The sequence below is a fragment of the Chiloscyllium plagiosum genome, unplaced genomic scaffold (assembly GCF_037043375.1).
Source record: "Chiloscyllium plagiosum isolate Xiang-an unplaced genomic scaffold, Cpla_swu_hap1 HiC_scaffold_8, whole genome shotgun sequence".
In the NCBI taxonomy this organism is placed as follows: domain Eukaryota; kingdom Metazoa; phylum Chordata; class Chondrichthyes; order Orectolobiformes; family Hemiscylliidae; genus Chiloscyllium; species Chiloscyllium plagiosum.
The window spans coordinates 106,364,938-106,385,117 of record NW_028270146.1 but is presented as its reverse complement, the minus strand read 5'-3'; the positions used below and the strand labels follow the sequence as shown (position 1 = coordinate 106,385,117).

General features: G+C 51.0%; 1 protein-coding gene across 4 annotated transcripts in view; it reads right to left on the bottom strand.

Annotated features, from left to right (window-relative positions):
- Positions 1-4,568: 4,568 nt before the first annotated feature.
- The window catches only part of plekhd1 (pleckstrin homology and coiled-coil domain containing D1), a 152,961-nt gene continuing 137,349 nt past the window's right edge, over positions 4,569-20,180 (bottom strand). For 2 of the 4 annotated variants that reach the window (XM_087989494.1, XM_087989497.1), the window contains one exon: positions 4,569-5,154. In XM_087989494.1, coding sequence (XP_087845620.1) covers positions 4,979-5,154 — 176 coding nt within the window. In that variant the 3' untranslated portion in view covers positions 4,569-4,978. Of the gene's footprint in view, positions 5,155-16,293; positions 17,912-20,180 lie in introns of those variants that run through there. The other 2 variants (XM_087989495.1, XM_087989496.1) reach the window with 2 other exon arrangements.

The following is a 20,180-nucleotide window of genomic DNA, read 5'->3' as shown; positions in this document are numbered from 1 at the left end:
CCCTCAGTGCTGACCCACTGACAATGAGGCCCTCCCTCAGTGCTGACCCTCTGACAATGAGGCACTCCCTCAGTGCTGACCCACTGACAATGAGGCCCTCCCTCAGTGCTGACCCTCTGACAATGAGGCCCTCCCTCAGTGCTCACCCTCTGACAATGAGGCACTCCCTCAGTGCTGACCGTCTGACAATGAGGCACTCCCTCAGTGCTGACCGTCTGACAATGAGGCACTCCCTCAGTGCTGACCCTCATAGGCAAAAGCGAGGACTGCAGATGCTGGAAATCAGTCTAGATTAGAGTGGTGCTGGAAAAGCACAGCAGGTCAGGCAGCATCCGAGGAGCAGGAAAATCGACGTTTCGGGCAAAAGCCCTTCATCAGGAATCAGCTATCCACCTTCATCATTCCTGATGAAGGGCTTTTACTCGAAACGTCGATTTTCCTGCTCCTCAGATGCTGCCTGACCTGCTGTGCTTTTCCAGCACCACTCTAACTATGACCCTTTCAGAGAGCTGCAGTACTTTGTTACTGACAAACTAAATGTGTGGCAACCTCTCAATTCTGACACAATTACATTGAGGTACTGATCCAGAACGGATCCTCTGGCAACGAGGAACTGCCTTAGAACTGACCCTTAAATAATTAGTCACATCCTCAGTATTTATCCTCTGACAAGGACTCACTCCCTTCTTCTAACCCTCTCACAGTGCTGTGCTACCTCAGCATTGTGCCTCTAATCTTCGGAGACTCCCTCAATTCTGACACCACGAGGATTAGGCATTGCCACAGCATTGATTGTGTGAAAATAGTGCACTCCCACAGTTCTGGGCAATACCTCTAATACCTCAGACTGACCCTCCAATTGTGAGGAACATACTCAAATCTGATAATATTAAGATGAGACATCTGCTCAGTATTGACCCTCTGACGAATAGGCACTGCCTCAGGACTGAACCTGTGACAATGAGACACTCCCTCAGGACTGACCTTCTGACAGTGCAGCATTCCCTCAGGACTGACCCTCTGACAGTGCGGCACTCCCTCAGGACTGACGTTCTAACAGTGCAGCATTCCCTCAGTACAGACCCTCTGACAGTGCAGCATTCCCTCAGGACTGACCTTCTGACAGTGCAGCATTCCCTCAGGACTGACCCTCTGACAGTGCAGCACTCCCTCAGGACTGACCCTCTGACAGTGCAGCATTCCCTCAGGACTGACCCTCTGACAGTGCAGCACTCCCTCAGTACTGACCCTCTGACAGCGCAGTACTCCCTCAGTTCTGACCCTCTGACAGTTTGGCACTCACTCAGGACTGAACCTCTGACAGTGTAGCACTCCCTCAGTACTGACCTTCTGACAGTGCAGCACTCCCTCAGTACTGACCCTCTGACAGTACGGCACTCCCTCAGGACTGACACTCTGACAGTGCGGCACTCCCTCAGTACTGACCCTCTGACAGTGCGGCACTCCCTCAGGACTGACACTCTGACAGTGCAGCACTCCCTCAGGACTGACCCTCTGACAGTGCAGCACTCCCTCAGTACTGACCCTCTGACAGTGAGGCGCTCCCTCAGTACTGACCCTCTGACAGTGTGGCACTCCTCAGGACTGACCCTCTGACAGTGCGGCACTCCCTCAGTACTGACCCTCTGACAGTGCAGTACTCCCTCAGGACTGACCCTCTGACAGTGCAGCACTCCCTCAGGACTGACCCTCTGACTGTGCAGCAATCCCTCAGGACAGACCCTCTGACAGTGCAGCATTCCCTCAGGACTGAACCTCTGATGGTGCTGCACTCCCTCAGGACTGACCCTCTGATGGTGCAGCATTCCCTCAGTAAGGGCCCTCTGATGGAGCTGCACTCTCTCAGGACAGACCCTCTGACAGTGCGGCACTCCCTCAAGACTGACCCTCTGACAGTGCAGCACTCCCTCAGTACTGAGCGTCTGACAGTGTAACAACACCCCAGTCCTGATCCTCTGACAGTGCAGCACTCCCTCAGGACTGACCGTCTGACAGTGAGGCGCTCCCTCACTACTGATCCTCTGACAGTGCAGCACTCCCTCAGTACTGACCCTCTGACAGTGTGGCACTCCCTCAGTACTGACCCTCTGACAGTGCAGCACTCCCTCAGTACTGACATTCTGAAAGTGCAGCACTTCCCTCAGTACTGACCCTCTGACCGTGCGGCACTCCCTCAGTACTGTCCCTCTGACAGTGCGGCACTCCCTCAGTGCTGACCCTCTGACAGTGCGGCACTCCCTCAGTGCTGACCCTCTGACAGTGCAGCAGTCCTTCAGTGCTGACTCTCTGACAGTGCAGGACTCCCTCAGTACTGACCCTCTGACAGTGTGGCACTCCCTCAGTACTGACCCTCTGACAGTGCGGCACTCCCTCAGTACTGACCCTCTGACAGTGCCACACTCCCTCAGTACTGACCCTCTAACAGTGCAGCACTCCCTCAGTACTGACCCTCTGACAGTGCGGCACTCCCTCAGTACTGAATCTCTGACAGTGCGGCACTCCCTCAGTGCTGACCCTCTGACAGTGCAGCACTCCCTCAGTGCTGACCCTCTTACAGCGCTTTACTCCCTCAGTGTTGATCCTCTGACACAGCGGCACTCCCTCACTACTGACCCTCTGACAGTGCAGCACTCCCTCAGTACTGACCGTCTGACAGTGTAACAACACCCCAGTCCTGATCCTCTGACAGTGCAGCACTCCCTCAGGACTGACCGTCTGACAGTGAGGCGCTCCCTCACTACTGATCCTCTGACAGTGCAGCACTCCCTCAGTACTGACCCTCTGACAGTGTGGCACTCCCTCAGTACTGACCCTCTGACAGTGCAGCACTCCCTCAGTACTGACATTCTGAAAGTGCAGCACTTCCCTCAGTACTGACCCTCTGACCGTGCGGCACTCCCTCAGTACTGTCCCTCTGACAGTGCGGCACTCCCTCAGTGCTGACCCTCTGACAGTGCGGCACTCCCTCAGTGCTGACCCTCTGACAGTGCAGCAGTCCTTCAGTGCTGACTCTCTGACAGTGCAGGACTCCCTCAGTACTGACCCTCTGACAGTGTGGCACTCCCTCAGTACTGACCCTCTGACAGTGCGGCACTCCCTCAGTACTGACCCTCTGACAGTGCCACACTCCCTCAGTACTGACCCTCTAACAGTGCAGCACTCCCTCAGTACTGACCCTCTGACAGTGCGGCACTCCCTCAGTACTGAATCTCTGACAGTGCGGCACTCCCTCAGTGCTGACCCTCTGACAGTGCAGCACTCCCTCAGTGCTGACCCTCTTACAGCGCTTTACTCCCTCAGTGTTGATCCTCTGACACAGCGGCACTCCCTCAGTGCTGACCCTCTGACAGTGCGGCACTCCCTCAGTGCTGACCCTCTTACAGCGCTTTACTCCCTCAGTGTTGATCCTCTGACACAGCGGCACTCCCTCAGTGCTGACCCTCTGACAGTGCCGCACTCCCTCAGTACTGACCCTCTGACAGTGCCGCACTCCCGCGGTACTGACCCTCTGACAGTGTGGCACTCCCTCAGTACTGACCCTCTTACAGTGTGGCACTCCCTCAGTACTGACCCTCTGATAGTGCCGCACTCCCTCAGTACTGACCCTCTGACAGTGCAGCACTCCCTCAGTACTGACCCTCTGAAAGTGCAGCATTCCTTCAGTACTGACCCTCTGACAGTGCGGCACTCCCTCAGTACTGACCCTCTGGCAGTGCAGCACTCCCTCAGTACTGACCCTCTGACAGTGCGGCACTCCCTCAGTACTGACCCTCTGACAGTGCGGCACACCCTCAGTACTGACCCTCTGACAGTGCAGCACTCCCTCAGTACTGACCCTCTGACAGTGCGGCACTCCCTCAGTACTGACCCTCTGACAGTGCGGCACTCCCTCAGTACTGACCCTCTGACAGTGCAGCACTCCCTCAGTACTGACCCTCTGACAGTGCGGCACTCCCTCAGTACTGACCCTCTGACAGTGCGGCACTCCGTCAGTCCTGAACTGGGATTATCAGGTTAGATTTTGCACTCAAGGATTTTGCATGGAACTGAACCCCGTAATCTTCGGTTACAGATGCCAGACCCGAGAGTGCTAAATGCCAGCCGTTCCTGATCTGAGAGGGGTTTGGTGATTGCAGCTTGGTCAATCTCCAGTCCCTGTGATTGGGGAAGCCCTTAGCCAGAGCACTGTTATGAGTGTCCTGACCATGTACCTTTTGACCATGGGCAGGGCTATGAGTGCAGAACCATGCTTATCTCCACGTTGTTAACATATTGTTGTCACCTCCAGCCTGAGTCTGATGCCAGTACCACCTTCGAGGAGAAAGTGAGGGCTGCAGATGCTGGAGATCAGAGCTGAAAATGTGTTGCTGGAAAAGCGCAGCAGGTCAGGCAGCATCCAAGGAGCAGGAGAATCGAGGTTTCGGGCCCTTCCTCAGGAATGAGGAAAGTGTGTCCAGCAGGCTAAGATAAAAGGTAGGGAGGAGGGACTTGCCAATTCGGGAGCCCCACATCAGAAGCAAAAATTACCAAAAAACAAGGCGTTTCTGAAAATTCAGAGCATTTGTTTATTTTTTAAAGCTTAATCTCTAAGATAAGATCTTTTTAATCCAGCATTCTCTCGTTTCCAACTGTTTTCTGTATACAATTCAGAGTAAAGGAATACATCATAATTACATTGGTAAACAAACAAGAAGCAAACTTCAGTCGCATCAAGTGCAAAATATCACTCCGTTTCAATCTAATGTCTGTTTGTCGGCGATGAGGAGCCTCCTACTGGCTAGGCAGAGAGATCAGGCTCCATTTGCCCCCAAGTCAATTACTGAAAGACACAATTTGAATGCCTTCCGTTGCCAAGACGTCAGGAGATTTTCATATGTATTGTCAAATTCTTCGCATTGCACAAAGGGTCAAGGGTCAATTTGCTTCTCTCTTGGAGGGCCGACCCTTCCCTGTTGTCTTAATGCACAGCAAATGGAATGGGGAAAGGCCAAGGAGGACAGACACCTGGGATGACGCGAAACCAAATTGAAGAAAGCGTCAGAGACAACCAGCAGTCGAGCGGAATGGCATGCGGAGCGCAAGGAACTCTGCTCCATCTTTTCAGCCATGTTGGTTCGGACAGCCCTAGTGATGCTGACAAAAGTAAGTGGTTTTATCACGAACATACTGAGAATTACCTCGACCAGGCCATTCACAGGCATCCCATCAACACAAAGGGGATATGACCTTGGGGCTGAAACTGTATCCCAAATCCAGCTGGGACACCAGCTTCCTGTGGAGTGCTCTGAGTTCCAGTTCATTTTCACGGTGAAACTGATTCCTTAACAATTTCAAATCGGCGCAATTTTAATAGTTTTGAAAAGGCTCAGCAGATTCAGGCCAGACAGCGAGAGTCACTTTTAATTAGTGTTAAAATAAATTTCTGTGCTGACATAGCCAATAATATCCCTGCCCGAATGCCAGAGTAAGAACTGACACTGCAGATTAGAACAAATCCAGGCTGTCTCTAAGTGAGCCACTGCCTGATTTCCAATGATGCGCAGTTGGGTAGGTCCAATAGATCTCTTGGCTGTAATTCATCAAGATTGTCAAAATCCCACTTGCAGTCAAAAATACCCCGATTCCTCCAGATGGAGTAATGCAGCCATTATCCTTTGATAATGGGAATGGGGCATCAGTATTGTTCCTCCCTAACTGCCCCTGAACTGAGCAGCTTGCTTCCCCATTTCAGAGGGCAGTTAAGAGAGAGGTCTGGAGTCACATGGAGGCCAGGCTCGGTAAGGAAATTTCCTTTAGCAAACCACGCGGGATTATATGAGAATCAATAATAGCTTTGCAATAGAGTCATAGAGATGTTACAGCAGGAAAACAGAGCCTTCAGTCCAACCCATCCATGCCGACCAGATATCCCAACCCAATCTAGTCCCACCTGCCAGCACCCGGCCCATATCCCTCTTAACCCTTCCTATTCATATACCCATCCAAATGCCTCTTAAATGTTGCAATTGTACCAGCCTCCACCACGTCCTCTGGCAGCTCATTCCATACACGTACCACCCTCTGAAAAAGTTGCTCCTTAAGTCTCTTTTATATCTTTCCCCTCTCACCCTAAACCTATGCCCTCTAGTTCTGGACTCCCCAATCTCAGGGAAAAGAGTTTGTCTATTTATCCTATCCATGCCCCTCATAATTTTGTAAACCTCTATAAGGTCACCTCTCAGCCTCTGACGCTCCATGGAAAACAGCCCCAGCCTGTTCAGCCTCTCCCTGTAGCTCAAATCCTCCTACCCTGGCAACATCCTTGTAAATCTTTTCTGAGCCCTTTCAAGTTTCACAGCATCCTTCCAATTGCACACAATATTCCAACAGTGGCCTAACCAATGTCCCGTACCGCTGCAACATGACCTCCCAACTCCTGTACTCAATACTCTGACCAATAAAGGAAAACATACCAAACACCTTCTTCACTATCCTATCTACCTGCGACTCCACTTTCAAGGAGCTATGAACCTGCACTCCAAGGTCTCTTTGTTCAGCAACACTCCCTTAGGAGCTTACCATTAAGTGTATAAGTCCTGCTAAGATTTGCTTTCCCAAAATGCAGCACCTCGCATTTATCTGAATTAAACTCCATCTGCCACTTCTCAGCCCATTGGCCCATCTGGTCCAGATCCTGTTGTAATCTGAGGTAATCCTCTTCGCTGTCCACTACACCTCCAATTTTGGTGTCATCTGCAAACTTACTAACTGTACCTCTTATGCTCGCATCCAAATCATTTATGTAAATGACAAAAAGTAGAGGGCCCAGCACCGATCCTTGTGGCACTCCACTGGTCACAGGCCTCCAGTCTGAAAAAACAACCCTCCCCCACCACCCTCTGTCTTCTACCTTTGAGCCAGTTCTGTATCCAAATGGCTAGTTCTCCCGGTACTCCATGAGATCTAACCTTGTTAATCAGTCTCCCATGGGGAACCTTGTTGAACGTCTTACTGAAGTCCATAGAGATCACATCTACTGCTCTGCCCTCATCAATCCTTTGTTACTTCTCCAAAAAACTCAATCAAGTTTGTGAGACATGATTTCCCACGCACAAAGCCATGTTGACTATCCCGAATCAGTCCTTGCCTTTCCAAATACATGTACATCCTGTCCCTCAGGATTCCCTCCAACAACTTGCCCACCACCGAGGTCAGGCTCATTGGTCTATAGTTCCCTGACTTGTCTTTACCGCCCTTCTTAAACAGTGGCACCACGTTTGCCAACCTCCAGTCTTCTGGCACCTCACCTGTGACTATCGATGATACAAATATCTCAGCAAGAGGCCCAGCAATCACTTCTCGAGCTTCCCACAGAGTTCTCGGGTACACCTGATCAGGTCCTGGGGATTTATCCACCTTTACCCATTTCAAGACATCCAGCACTTCCTCCTCTGTAATCTGGACATTTTGCAAGGTGTCACCATCTATTTCCCTACAGTCTATATCTTCCATATCCTTTTCCACAGTAAATACTGATGCAAAATATTCATGTAGTATCTCCCCCATTTTCTGTGGCTCCACACAAAGGCCGCCTTGCTGATCTTTGAGGGGCCCTATTCTCTCCCTAGTTACCCTTTTGTCCTTAACGTATTTGTACAAACTCTTTGGATTCTCCTTAATTCTATTTGCCGACGCTATCTCATGTCCTCTTTTTGCCCTCCTGATTTCCCTCTTAAATATATTCCTACTTCCTTTATACTCTTCTGCCACCTTCTCTAGTAGTACATCCACATACTGAATCAGAAAATTGTCTTGTACACACTTAACAAATTCCTCTCCATCTAAACCTTTAACACTATGGCAGTCCCAGTCGATGTTTGGAAACTTAAAATCCCCCAACTATAACCATCCTATTATTCTTACAGATAGCTGAGATCTCCTTACAAGTTTGTTTCTCAATTTCCCTCTGACTATTTGGGGGTCTATAATACAATCCCAATAACAATGACTGAGACTAGATTTCAATTCCAGATTCAATTCCAGTTTACTCAATGTGGATTCCTCCAGCATGCGCTGAAGCCTTGGGCTGACTAGTCCAGCAACATTACCACCACACCACCATCTCCCCAAATGCAAAGAGACTTGTCAATACCATCAAGGAAGCTGGTTAAGGGTGCCTTCTCAACTCTTCTGCTGCCACTGAGCATCTACCTAGAGTAGCATGTTGGAACAAGCACCAGTGTGTGCGTGTGTCTATGTGTGAGATGTGTGTCTGTGTCTGGGTGTGTGTGTCTGTGCGTGTATGTGTCTGAGTATGTGTGAGATGAGCGTCTGTGTGAGGTGTGTGTGTCTGTGAGGTGTGTGTGTCTGTGAGTGTGTAGGTGAGGTGTGCGTGTCTGTGAGTGTGTCTGTGAGGTGTGCGTGTCTGTGAGGGTGTGTGTGTCTGTGAGATGTGTGTGTCTGTGAGGGTGTGTGTGTCTGTGAGATGTGTGTGTCTGTAGGTAAGGTATGCGTGTCTGTGAGGTGTGTGTGTCTGTGAGTATGTCTGTGAGATGTGCGTGTCTGTGAGTGTGTATGTGAGGTGTGCGTGTCTGTGTGTGTCTGTGAGGTGTGCGTGTCTGTGAGTGTGTCTGTGTGGTGTGCGTGTCTGTGAGATGTGCGTGTCTGTGAGTGTGTATGTGTGGTGTGCGTGTCTGTGTGTGTCTGTGAGGTGTGCATGTCTGTGAGTGTGTCTGTGAGGTGTGTGTGTCTGTAGGTGAGGTTTGCGTGTCTGTGAGGTGTGAGTATCTGTGAGGTGGGTGTGTCTGTGAGTGTGTCTGTGAGATGTGCGTGTCTGTGTGTGTCTGTGAGGTGTGTGTGTCTGTAGGTGAGGTGTGCGTGTCTGTGAGGTGTGAGTGTCTGTGAGGTGGGTGTGTCTGTGTGTCTGTGAGGTGTGTGTGTCTGTAGGTGAGGTGTGCGTGTCTGTGAGGTGTGAGTGTCTGTGAGGTGGGTGTGTCTGTGAGTGTGTGTGTGAGGTGTGCGTGTCTGTGTGTGTCTGTGAGGTGGGTGTGTCTGTGAGTGTGTATGTGAGGTGTGCGTGTCTGTGTGTGTCTGTGAGGTGTGCATGTCTGTGAGTGTGTCTGTGAGGTGTGTGTGTCTGTAGGTGAGGTGTGCGTGTCTGTGAGTGTGTATGTGAGGTGTGCGTGTCTGTGTGTGTCTGTGAGGTGTGCATGTCTGTGAGTGTGTATGTGAGGTGTGCGTGTCTGTGTGTGTCTGTGAGGTGTGCATGTCTGTGAGTGTGTCTGTGAGGTGTGTGTGTCTGTAGGTGAGGTGTGCGTGTCTGTGAGGTGTGAGTGTCTGTGAGGTGTGAGTGTCTGTGAGGTGTGCGTGTCTGTGAGTGTGGAGGTGAGGTGTGTGTGTCTGTGAGGGTGTGTGTGTCTGTGAGGTGTGTGTGTCTGTGAGGGTGTGTGTGTCTGTGAGTGTGGAGGTGAGGTGTGCGTGTCTGTGAGGTGTGTGTATCTGTGAGGTGTGTGTGCCTGTGAGTGTCTAGGTGAGGTGTGCGTGTCTGTGAGTGTGTCTGTGAGGTGTGTGTGTCTGTAGGTAAGGTGTGTGTGTCTGTGAGTATGTCTGTGAGATGTGCATGTCTGTGAGTGTGTATGTGAGGTGTGTGTGTCTGTGGGTGAGATGTGCGTGTCTGAGATGTGCGTGTCTTTGAGTGTGTATGTGAGGTGTGCGTGTCTGTGATGTGTGCATGTCTGTGTGTGCGTATGTGAGGTGTGTGTGTAGGTGAGGTGTGGGTGTCTGTGAGGTGTGTGTGTCTGTGAGTGTGTCTGTAGGTGAGGTGTGTGTGTCTGAGAGTGTGTCGTGTGCGTGTCTGTGAATGTGTATGTGAGGTGTGCATGTCTGTGTGTGTGTATGTGAGCTGTGTGTGTCTGTGAGTGTGCATGTCTGTGTGTGTGTATGTGAGCTGTGTGTGTCTGTGAGTGTGCATGTGAGGTGTGCGTGTCTGTGTGTGTGTATGTGAGGTGTGCGTGTCTGTGTGTGTGTCTGTGAGCTGTGTGTCTGTGAGTGTGTCTGTGAGCTGTGTGTGTCTGTGAGTGTGCATGTGAGGTGTGCTTGTCTGTGAGGAAGAAGATTGCAGGTCAAGAAGGCGGTGCTGAGTCCGAGGGAAGAGCTTCAGGGCAGCATCTGCAGTCCTCACTTTCTCCTAGTTGATTTTAACCTACTGCGAATCCTCATGCAAGGATGTCTTCCTTGAAGTAGCTCTCTTCCTCCCTCTACAAGGATTTCAGTGAGTGCCTCTCTCACTGCACCCCCCCCAGGTCATCTCCTCTGCCCTGAAGTTCTTCCCTTGGACTCAGCACCGCCTGCTTGACCTGCAATCTTCTTCCCGACCTCTTCGCCCCCACCCCCTCTCCGGCCTATCACCCTCACCTTAACCTCCTTCCACCTATCGCACTCCCAACGCCCCTCCCCCAAGTCCCTCCGCCCTATCTTTTATCTTAGCCTGCTTGGCACACCCTCCTCATTCCTGAAGAAGGGCTTATGCCCAAAACGTCGATTCCCCTGCTCCTTGGATGCTGCCTGACCTGCTGCGCTTTTCCAGCAACACATTTTTCAGCTCTGATCTCCAGCATCTACAGTCCTCACTTTATCCTGCTGGGGTCTACCTCAAGCTTCCCTGGGGAGGGGAAGGGGAGCCTTTTCCTGTCCTGTGGTAGCCCTAATCCATAGAGAGTCCCCCCCGCCACCCAGTACCAATGGCCTCTTCCAGTGTCACTGCTGGAGGGCCCCGGGTTACTGCCTGATCATTACCGGCATCCTCATCCAACCCCTCACCCCCCCCCCCACCACACAAACCCCTAAGACCACAAGTTATTCAGCGCATCAAGGCTGCTTCCCTATTCAGAAGCTTTCAACCCCATTTTCCCGTAACCTTTGATCCCCTTGGATCTTATCTATCTCTGTTTCAAAGATACTCAATGACCTGGCCTCCTCGGCCCTCTATGGCAATGAGTTCCACAGAGTCACCTCTCTCTGGCTGAAGACGCTTCTCCTCAGCTTCGTTCTAAAGGGGTGAAGGCTGTACCGTCGGATCCTCGTCTCTCCTGCCAATGGAAATATCTTAGAGACAGAAAGACTGCAGATGCTGGAAACATCTTCCCAACACCCACTCTATCCAGGTCGTCAGTATCTGGTCGTGTGTATAGTCCCAGGGTCCTCACACATTCCTCATATGTTAAGCCTTTCATTCTCGTGAACCTCCTCTGGACCCACTCCAGGGTCAATACATCCTTCCTGAGGAATGGCGCCCAAAATTGCTGTCAATACTCAAGATGTGTTCTGGGCCAGAGCTGATAGATCCTCAGAAGTATATCCCTGCTTTTATATTCTAGTCCTCTTGAGATGAATGACAACATTGTATTTGCCTTCCTAACTACCAACTCAACCTACAAACTCACCTGAACAGAAACCTGGACTAGGACTCCCAAGTCCCTTTGTAATTCAGATTTCTGAATTTTTCTCCCCAGTTAGGAAAAAGTCCATGCCTCGATTGTTCCTACAAAAGTGAATGACCTCAAACCTTGCCTTTGCATTTCATCTGCCACTTCTCTGCCCCCGCACTGCTAACCTGTCCAAATCCCCCTGCAGCCTCATCACCTCCTCAATGATACCTGCCCCACTACCTATCTTTGCTTCATTTGCAAACTTAGCCAGAATGCCCTCAGTTCCTTCTTCTTGATATTTAATGCATCAAGTGAAAAGTTGTGGTCCCAACACTGAGCCTTGCGGAACATCATTTGTCACCGGCTGCCATCCTGAGAAGGACTCTTTCATACCCACTCTCGGCTTTCTGCCAGACAGCAGGGCTTCTATCCATGCCAGCACAATGTCTCTAACACCATGGGCTCTTATCTTACTCAGCAGCCTCCTATGGGGCACCTTATCAAAAGCCTTCCGGAAGTCTAGAAAGATAACACCCATTGGCTCTCCTTGGCCTAAACTGCGCGTTAACCTTGATCTAACCTTCCTCAAACAATTCTAGCAGATTTGTCAGGCATGACTTCCCATCGATGAAACCATGCTGACTTTGTCTATTTTATCCTTCACAATGGACTCCAAAACCCTACCAACCTGTACCCTCTAGCTCTAACCCATTGCAACACTCTCTGTCTGGAATGGTCCCTCTATTCTGCAAGGAGGTGGTGATGGTGGGGTCGGTGGAGTAGATGGTGGTGGTGGGGCCTGACTGGGGTGGGGATCATGGTGTTGGTGATAGAGGTAGTGATGGTGTGGATGGTGGAGTAGATGTTGGTGCTGGGTCTGGTCGTTGTGGGGAACATGGTGTTGGTGATGGAGGTAGTGATGGTGGGGACGGTGGAGTAGATGGTGGTGGTAGTGGAGCTGGTCGGGGTGGGGATCATGGTGTTGGTGATGGAGGTAGTGATGGTGGGGACGGTGGAATAGATGGTGGTGGTGGGGTTGGTCGGGGTGGGGACGATGGTGTTGGTGATGGAGGTGGGGGGAGATGGTGCTCTGGTAGGGGTGGGAGAGGACGGTGATGGGGGTGGGAGAAACTCAGTGATGGTGGGGGTATGGACAGACAGTGTTGGTGATGTTGAGGATGATGTGGTGACGATGGGGCAGGTGGTGGCAGTGGTCTGGGGGAGTGCTCTCATCATCCTTGCAGCTTCAGCAGAGGCTTCCTCGCTGGGGAAAATGCCCTCGGCCTGTTTCTTAATTCCACCTCCCCTCCCCTCACCACCCACTCTCAACAAGGTCTTCTCTCACAGGGCTGCCATTCCCCATTGCCACTCTGCTATCCCACTGGCGATGGATGGGTAGACTCCTGGTGCCTGTGTATGGGCCAGGAGTGACATTCACTCTGGGACATATAGATAGATGGCCCCACAGTGCTCCTCCATCAACTATGTCCTGTCCACCTGAGGTATTTCCAATGGGCAGCATCCTCACTTAGAAACTGCCTGAACAGTCCTTGCTCCGAACCCGTTCCTCCCCCTACCTAGCAACCAGCATCAACTGCATGCCCTGTTGTTGGGGAGCCTCAGGAAAGGGCCGAAGTCTGGGCTCTGATGGGCTAAATGGTGCATGATCGATGTCAATGAGGGATAAGCTGATAACGGACACAGAGGAAAAAAATTGTAGAGTCCCTAAGGTGTGGAAGCAGGCTATTCAGCCCATCTAGGCCACACTGACCTTCCAAAGAGTATCCCCGCCGAGACCTACCCACCTCCCACCTTGTAATCCTGCATGTCCCGTTGCCAATCCACCTAACTTGAACATCTTTGGATGACAAATTGAGTTTTCAGATCAGATGTGGTCTGATTGAACAGTGAAACAAACTTAACTGCCTGCTGTTTGTTACCCCAATAGCGCACCATCTTTATAAACGGAGTCAAAACAGAAAGTGCTGGAGACACTCAGCAGGTGGGCGGCACGATGGCACAGTGGTTAGCACTGCTGCCTCGCAGCGCCAGAGACCCGGGTTCAATTCCCGCCTCAGGCGACTGACTGTGTGGAGTTTGCACGTTCTCCCCGTGTCTGCGTGGGTTTCCTCCGGGGGCTCCGGTTTCCTCCCACAGTCCAAAGATGTGCAAGTCAGGTGAATTGGCCATGCTAAATTGTCCGTAGTGTTAGGTAAAGGGGTAAATGTAGGGGTATGGGTGGGTTACGCTTCGGCGGGTCGGTGTGGACTTGTTGGGCCGAAGGGCCTGTTTCCACACTGTAAGTAATCTAATCTAATCTAAGGTCTGGCAGCGTCCACGGACAGAGAAACAGGGCCGACATTTGGAGGTCAATATGACCCTTCTTTGGAATAGATGATCAAAACGTTTGATACCAAAGTTAGGAGGGTGAGACAGGGAGGAAGAATAAAAGGGGAAGTCTGGAAAATGGCAGAGGGAGCAGGAGAATTCAATTAACAAGGACGTCATGGAAATAAAACTGGAATGGAGTCGTTGAAGAGACAAAAGCGTGTGCCCAGAGCAAGTGGGAATGATAGAATGACAAACTGCGTTCCTGATGAAGAGCTTTTGCCTGAAGCGTTGATTTTCCTGCTCCTCGGATGCTGCCTGACCTGCTGTGCTTTTCCAGCGCCACTCTAATCTTGACTCTAATCTCCAGCATCTGCAGTGCCCACTTCTGCCCAGAACGACAAACGGCTCAGTCCGAAAACATTGTCAAGATTTAACCGGCACGTGGCAAAGAGGAAAAGAATCGAAATGGAGGACAGAGTGCCTGGGCGGTAATGGTTGAAAACTCAGTGCTGACGGGAGTTGTAGAAGTGCCCTTAACCCCTCCTCTCTGCAGATGCTGCTTTTCACTCATTGGGACATACTCTGTCAGGGATCTGATGATCCTAAGATTTCTGCCAGTGTCAGGTTTGCAGACAACGCTGTACCACTCCAGGCAGATTCTGAGCTGTGGGGAGGTGGGTTTTCCAGCCTTGGGTGACTGCCTGTGTGGGGTTTGCACATTCTCCCCGTGTCTGCGTGGGTTTCCTCCCACAGTCCAAAGGTGTGCAGATTGGGTGAGATGACCACACTAAATTGCCCATGTTAGGTGCATTGGTCAGGGGGGGGGGGGGGGGGTGGGTCGGTCTTTGGAGGGTCAATGTGAGCTTGTTGGGCCAAAGGGCCTGTATCCACACTGTAGGGAATCTAACTGAATCCACCGGTCACACAATTTCTCAGAGGATACTGGAACGGGCAGCAGTGGAGCTTTCGGAGCGCTGTTCCTTCATCAGGAACATAGGACACAGACGTTTTAGCAAAAGATCATAGTGTAATACAACTTTTGGGATATATTGAACAAACCCTAGATTGCCGTTAAGTCTTTCATCTTTTAGAATGAGTTGCAGGTTTCAGCTCATTAATATGTAAATCCCAGAACTTCCTTCATCCCAAGATAGCTTAAGGTTTTATAAAAAAGGTGACATTTTAGCTCAGGCAACGCATTGAAAGTGTGAGGTTAGAGTCTGTACATATTCCAATCTTGAGCCAGATTAGTTCTATTTCCAAAGTAAGAATTTATAAAATGTCATTTGGATTATAAAAAATATTGACTGCCTACAGATAGTGTGCTTTTTGAACAAAATATAATGTATCTGCAAATACAATTCTGCAAATGCAAATTCACCCGCTAGACTTATATGTGTGTGTGTGAGGGAGAGAGAGATAGTGTGTGAGAGAGAGTGTGTGTGCGTGAGTGTGATGGAGTATATGCCTGTGAGTGTGTGTATGACAGCATCTGCGTGTGTGCGTCTGAGAGAGTATGTAGTGCAATGGGGGTCACCTGTAATGTGACATGAACCCAAGGTCCTGGTTGAGGCCCTCCGAACACTGCTCGGCCACTCTGCGCTGTCACGTATCCTAAACTCCGCCTTGGATGACGGTCACGCGAAGATCTGAGGTCAAGTGACCCTGACCGCTGAAGTGTTCCGCGGGAAACTTGAAAGAAATCCTGGGATTCACATATTAATGAATCCAAACCTGCAACCCATTCTGAAAGATGAAAGACAAATCCCGGTTTGTTCAATATACCCGCATCGGTTGTTTTACATTATGGTTCTTTTGAAATAAATTCTGTGTCCTATGACCCCGCTCCACTAGCTACCTAGCGAAGGAGCAGCGCTCTGAAAGCTAGTGCTTCCAAATAAACCTGTTGGACTATAACCTGGTGTTGGGTGACTTTTGACTTCGAGAAAGTGAGGACTGCAGATGCTGGAGATCAGAGCTGAAAAATGTGTTGCTGGAAAAACGCAGCAGGTCAGGCAGCATCCAGGGAACAGGAGAAGAAGGGCTCATGCCCGAAACGTCGATTCTCCTGCTCCTTGGATGCTGCCTGACCTGCTGCGCTTTTCCAGCAACACATTTTTCAGCTCTGACTTTTAACTTTGTCCACCCCAGTCCAACCTCGGCATCTCTAGGAATGATCAGGGCCCGGAGAGGAGGGAGGGGAGACAGATGGAATCTGGGAGCTGGGTAGGATGGAGATGGAGGTGGAGGGGGGGGGGGGGAAGGATGGGCCTGGGGGAAGCACAGCTCTCCTCAACTGATATGGTAATTGAGCCCAGTCTGTTGGCATCACTCTGTATCTCAAACCATGGGATTGCCCCCCTGGCAGAATAAAACTGGGAAGGAACACTCTCTGTCCATTCTAATATGTTTTTGCCCCCTTCCAGTTGCCCCCTCCCTTCATCTGTCCACAGACCCCCTCCAGCCCTGAGTTGCATACATCAATGCTACTGTAAGGTATTAGCACCCTGATCTTTTATTTTTTTTTAATTTAACCTATTTTTCAAATCAAACTGTTCAGAGATGTTGTTATTACACACCTCCAGGGCAGGTCGGAATTTAACTTTGGGCCTCCCAGTCAAGAGGTAAGGGCACTGTACCACAAGAGGGCCCATATACTGTAGTGTGTACATTTTTTTATTAACTTATTTTTCGAGTCTACCTGCTCAGAGCTGTGATTACGCACCACTGCTGGCATGTGGGACTTACGTAGAACAGTACAGCATAGTGCAGGCCCTTCAGCCCCTGACATTGCACCGGCCACTCGAACCCAGGTCTCTGAGTCCAGAGGTAGGGACACTACCACTGCAACACAAGAGGACCCCCCCCCCCCACCCCAATGTTCTTTTCTAATCAACCTATTAAGAGATGTTATGACTCGGGCAGGTGGGATTTGAACCTGGGTCTCTCAGGAGCATGGACACTACCACTGCACTTCAAGAGAGCCCGCTAGGTCTGCATTTTTTAAAAATCCGGGTCCCTCGGTTCAGCAGGAGGGACACTACCACTCCACCAGAAGAGGCCATTGCTGACCTTTTACTCCCGAGTACTTTAATGCAGAGTTTGAGTCAGTGAGGGACTCTCCTTCTTAATCTCTCCCCTCAGCTGAGGCACGCCGACTCTCAGTTTAAACCACAACCTCTCTGTCCAACGAGAGAGTGAGACTACAGGCTGGTGAGCCGATGGTTATTTTACCTCGAGGTAAGCCCAACAGACCAGGATACCCTCACCAGCATCCTTGTTGTTCAAGAAGTCGTCTTCGCCAAACTTGTGAAAAAGATAGCCCAATGTTATTTTACGTACAGTGAAGGCATTAAATAAAGGCCTCGCCCTGACTCACTCCTGTGCATGCATTTGCACTTTGACATGTTAATCAGTTCCTCATCAGTCCTGAAGATGTGCAGGCAAGGTGGGTTAGCCAGGTTAGCAGAGTTAGCAGGTGGGGGGTCTTCGGAGGGTCGGTGTGGACTAGATGGACCAATTGGCCTGCTCCCACACTTGTAAGGATTCCAAGATTCGCAAACAGCTTGTTCCCTTCCAATGCTTTTCACTCGCGGTCACTTCAGTGAGTGCTGGGAGTCGGAGCAAAAAGCAGACTCAGCATCGAGAGGGGAGGCACGGGTCAGCTGCTGTGTAGGAAACATGCTACCCGCTCGCCCTCTCCGGAGAACGGACCGCAGTCGGCATTTTCCCAAATTGGGGAATTGCTCAGAGAGGGAACTGGGCTCCCGCTGTCCCCTGGGGGGCCATCCATTAGCCAGCCCAGTGGACAGAGGAGACGTTGACCCCAGAGAGGGGCTGTGGCGGGGTGGAAGAGCCCGAGATCAAAAATCAAATGCATTCGGCCTAAACTGCTGCTTTTTAACCTAAACCAGGGTGCGTTTGGCTTTTTACAAAGCTGGCTGAAGGATTACAGGACAGCAGAAGCGTGACTAGCTCTTGCTAACAGCCCACCAGGCAGCGTCACGGGTTTGATGAGTCTTTGAGGGTCATGTACTTATAGACAGTCTCGCGGAAACGCCGATCCCTGCTCAGCTTCCTGGCCGTCTCCTTTAGCTCCTCCATGTCCTCTTCCCCGTCACCTGAGGGGACGTTCAAAGAATGGGGATTGGTCACTGAAACAGAGGGGGACACGCAGGGTGTGAGAGTCATCTCGGAGCAGCCCAACAGTCCCGAGCAGGGGCTCCATGGCTTTTATTAACAACAACAATCGCTTGCGCCTCGCTAGCCGCCTATTGAGCGCAGCCACAGACGACTGCTGGTCTTCGGGGAAGCTTACAACCAGCTTCCTCCCACCCTCTATCATCTCCTGGCAAATCCTCCCTCAACTTCTTAAGCCACCTGCCTGTCAAAACCCTTCCATGATCTGAAACACCCTCAAGGAGGTCAACCCGGCTCCCTCCCCTTCCCTCAAGAGGGCAGGCCCAGCACTGGCTACCACCCCTCCTGAGATGCTACGCAAGAGCATCTCAAAGGAGAGGCACAGGGCCAAGGGTGGCTCAGTGGTTAGCACTGCTGCCTCACAGCGCCAGGGACCCAGGTTCGATTCCAGCCTCGGGCCACTGACTGTGTGGAGTTTGCACATTCTCCCTGTGTCTGCGTGGGTTTCTTCCAGGTGCTCCGGTTTTCTCCCACAGTCCAAAAGATGTGCAAGTTAGGGTGAATTAGCTATGCTAAATTACCCATAGTGCTCAGGGATGTGTAGGAGAGGTGCATTAGTCTGGGGTAAATGTAGGGGAATGGTCTGGGTGGGTTACTCTCCAGAGGGTCGTGTGGACCTTTTGGGCTGAAGGGCCTGTTTCCACACTCATAGAATCCCTACAGAGTTAGGAGCTTTTTCAAGACCATCTCAAGTCAGGTGAAGGAGGTCTGGCGATGCAGTGAGTAGTGTCCCCACCCCACGGGTCAGGATCTGGGGGGCCATGGATAGGGCATTTGGAGCCCAGTCAACCAGGTCACTAGGAGGCCTGGGACACTTTGCATTCTGCTTGACGGTGAGTGAGATAGCAACCGGGGTCAGCTGACCCTTTTGGAAGGCAATGATACATTACAGCAGTGTTGTTGGGGGGCACGGTGGCACAGTGGTTGGGGGCGGCACGGTGGCCCAGTGGTTAGCACTGCTGCCTCACAGCGCCAGATACCCGGGTTCAATTCCCGCCTCAGGCGACTGACTGTGTGGAGTTTGCACGTTCTCCCCGTGTCTGCGTGGGTTTCCTCCTGGTGCTCCGGTTTCTTCCCACAGTCCAAAGATGTGCAGGTTAGGTGAATTGGCCATGCTAAATTGCCCGTAGTGTTCGGTAAGGGGTAAATGTAGGGGTCTGGGTGGGTTGCTCTTTGGAAAGTCGGAGTGGGCTTGTTGGGCCGAAGGGCCTGTTTCCACACTGTAAGTAATCTAATCTAAGTCAAATGACAGTAAGCAAAGTGACTTTATTCAAGAAGAGGAAGACTTCATAGCAAGAATGTTCACTGAACCTAACTGACAATATGTACAGCAGTGTTGTGTGAGCCAGTCCAATGGAGACCCATAGCCTAACCCTTGGAGATGACGGGTCAGGGTGGCTGGGGGGAGGTGGGGTGGTCGAGTAAAGCTCAGCCAGGGGGATAAAGTGAACACTGTCAATGACACAGGATGGTTCAGCTACATGGTACTTTGCTTAAATATCCTTCAGCGCAGACCTCAATCTCCAACAGCTGAAAGCCTTTGGAAGCTGAGCCCTTTCCAGTCAATATGAGTGGTGCTTCAGGTTTGACGACAGGGTATTCTACCCCACCTCCCTTTGGGTGAGGAGTAGAGAAAAGGCAGGCATTGCCCCAATGGCTGGAGTTCATGTTCCATAACTCACAACCCTGGCATGGTGCCATGTGAACACTCCACTGTTTAATATAGAGTCACACAGTGTGGAAACAAACCCGTCCATGCCGAGCAGATATCCTAAACTAATCTTGTCCCATTTGCCAGCACCCGGCCCATATCCCTCCAAACCCTTCCTATTCATATACCCATCCAAATGCCTTTTAAATGTTGCAATTGTACCAGCCTCCACCACATCCTCTGGCAGCTCATTCCATACACGTACTGCCCTCTGTGTGAAAAAAGTTGCCCCTTAGGTCCCTTTTAAATCTTTCCTCTCTCACCTTAAACCTATGCCATTTAGCTTGGGATTCCCCTACCTTGGCTATTCCCCTTATCCGTGCCCCTCATGATTTTATAAGGCCAACCCTCAGCTTTCGAGACTGCAGAGAATATAGCTCCAGCCTATTCAGCCTCTCCCTGTACCACACACCCTCCAGTCTCAGCAACTACTTTGCAAAGCGTTTCTGCGCCCTTTCTAGTTTAACAACATCTTTGCTGTAGTCGGGAGACCAGAATTGAATCTGGTATTC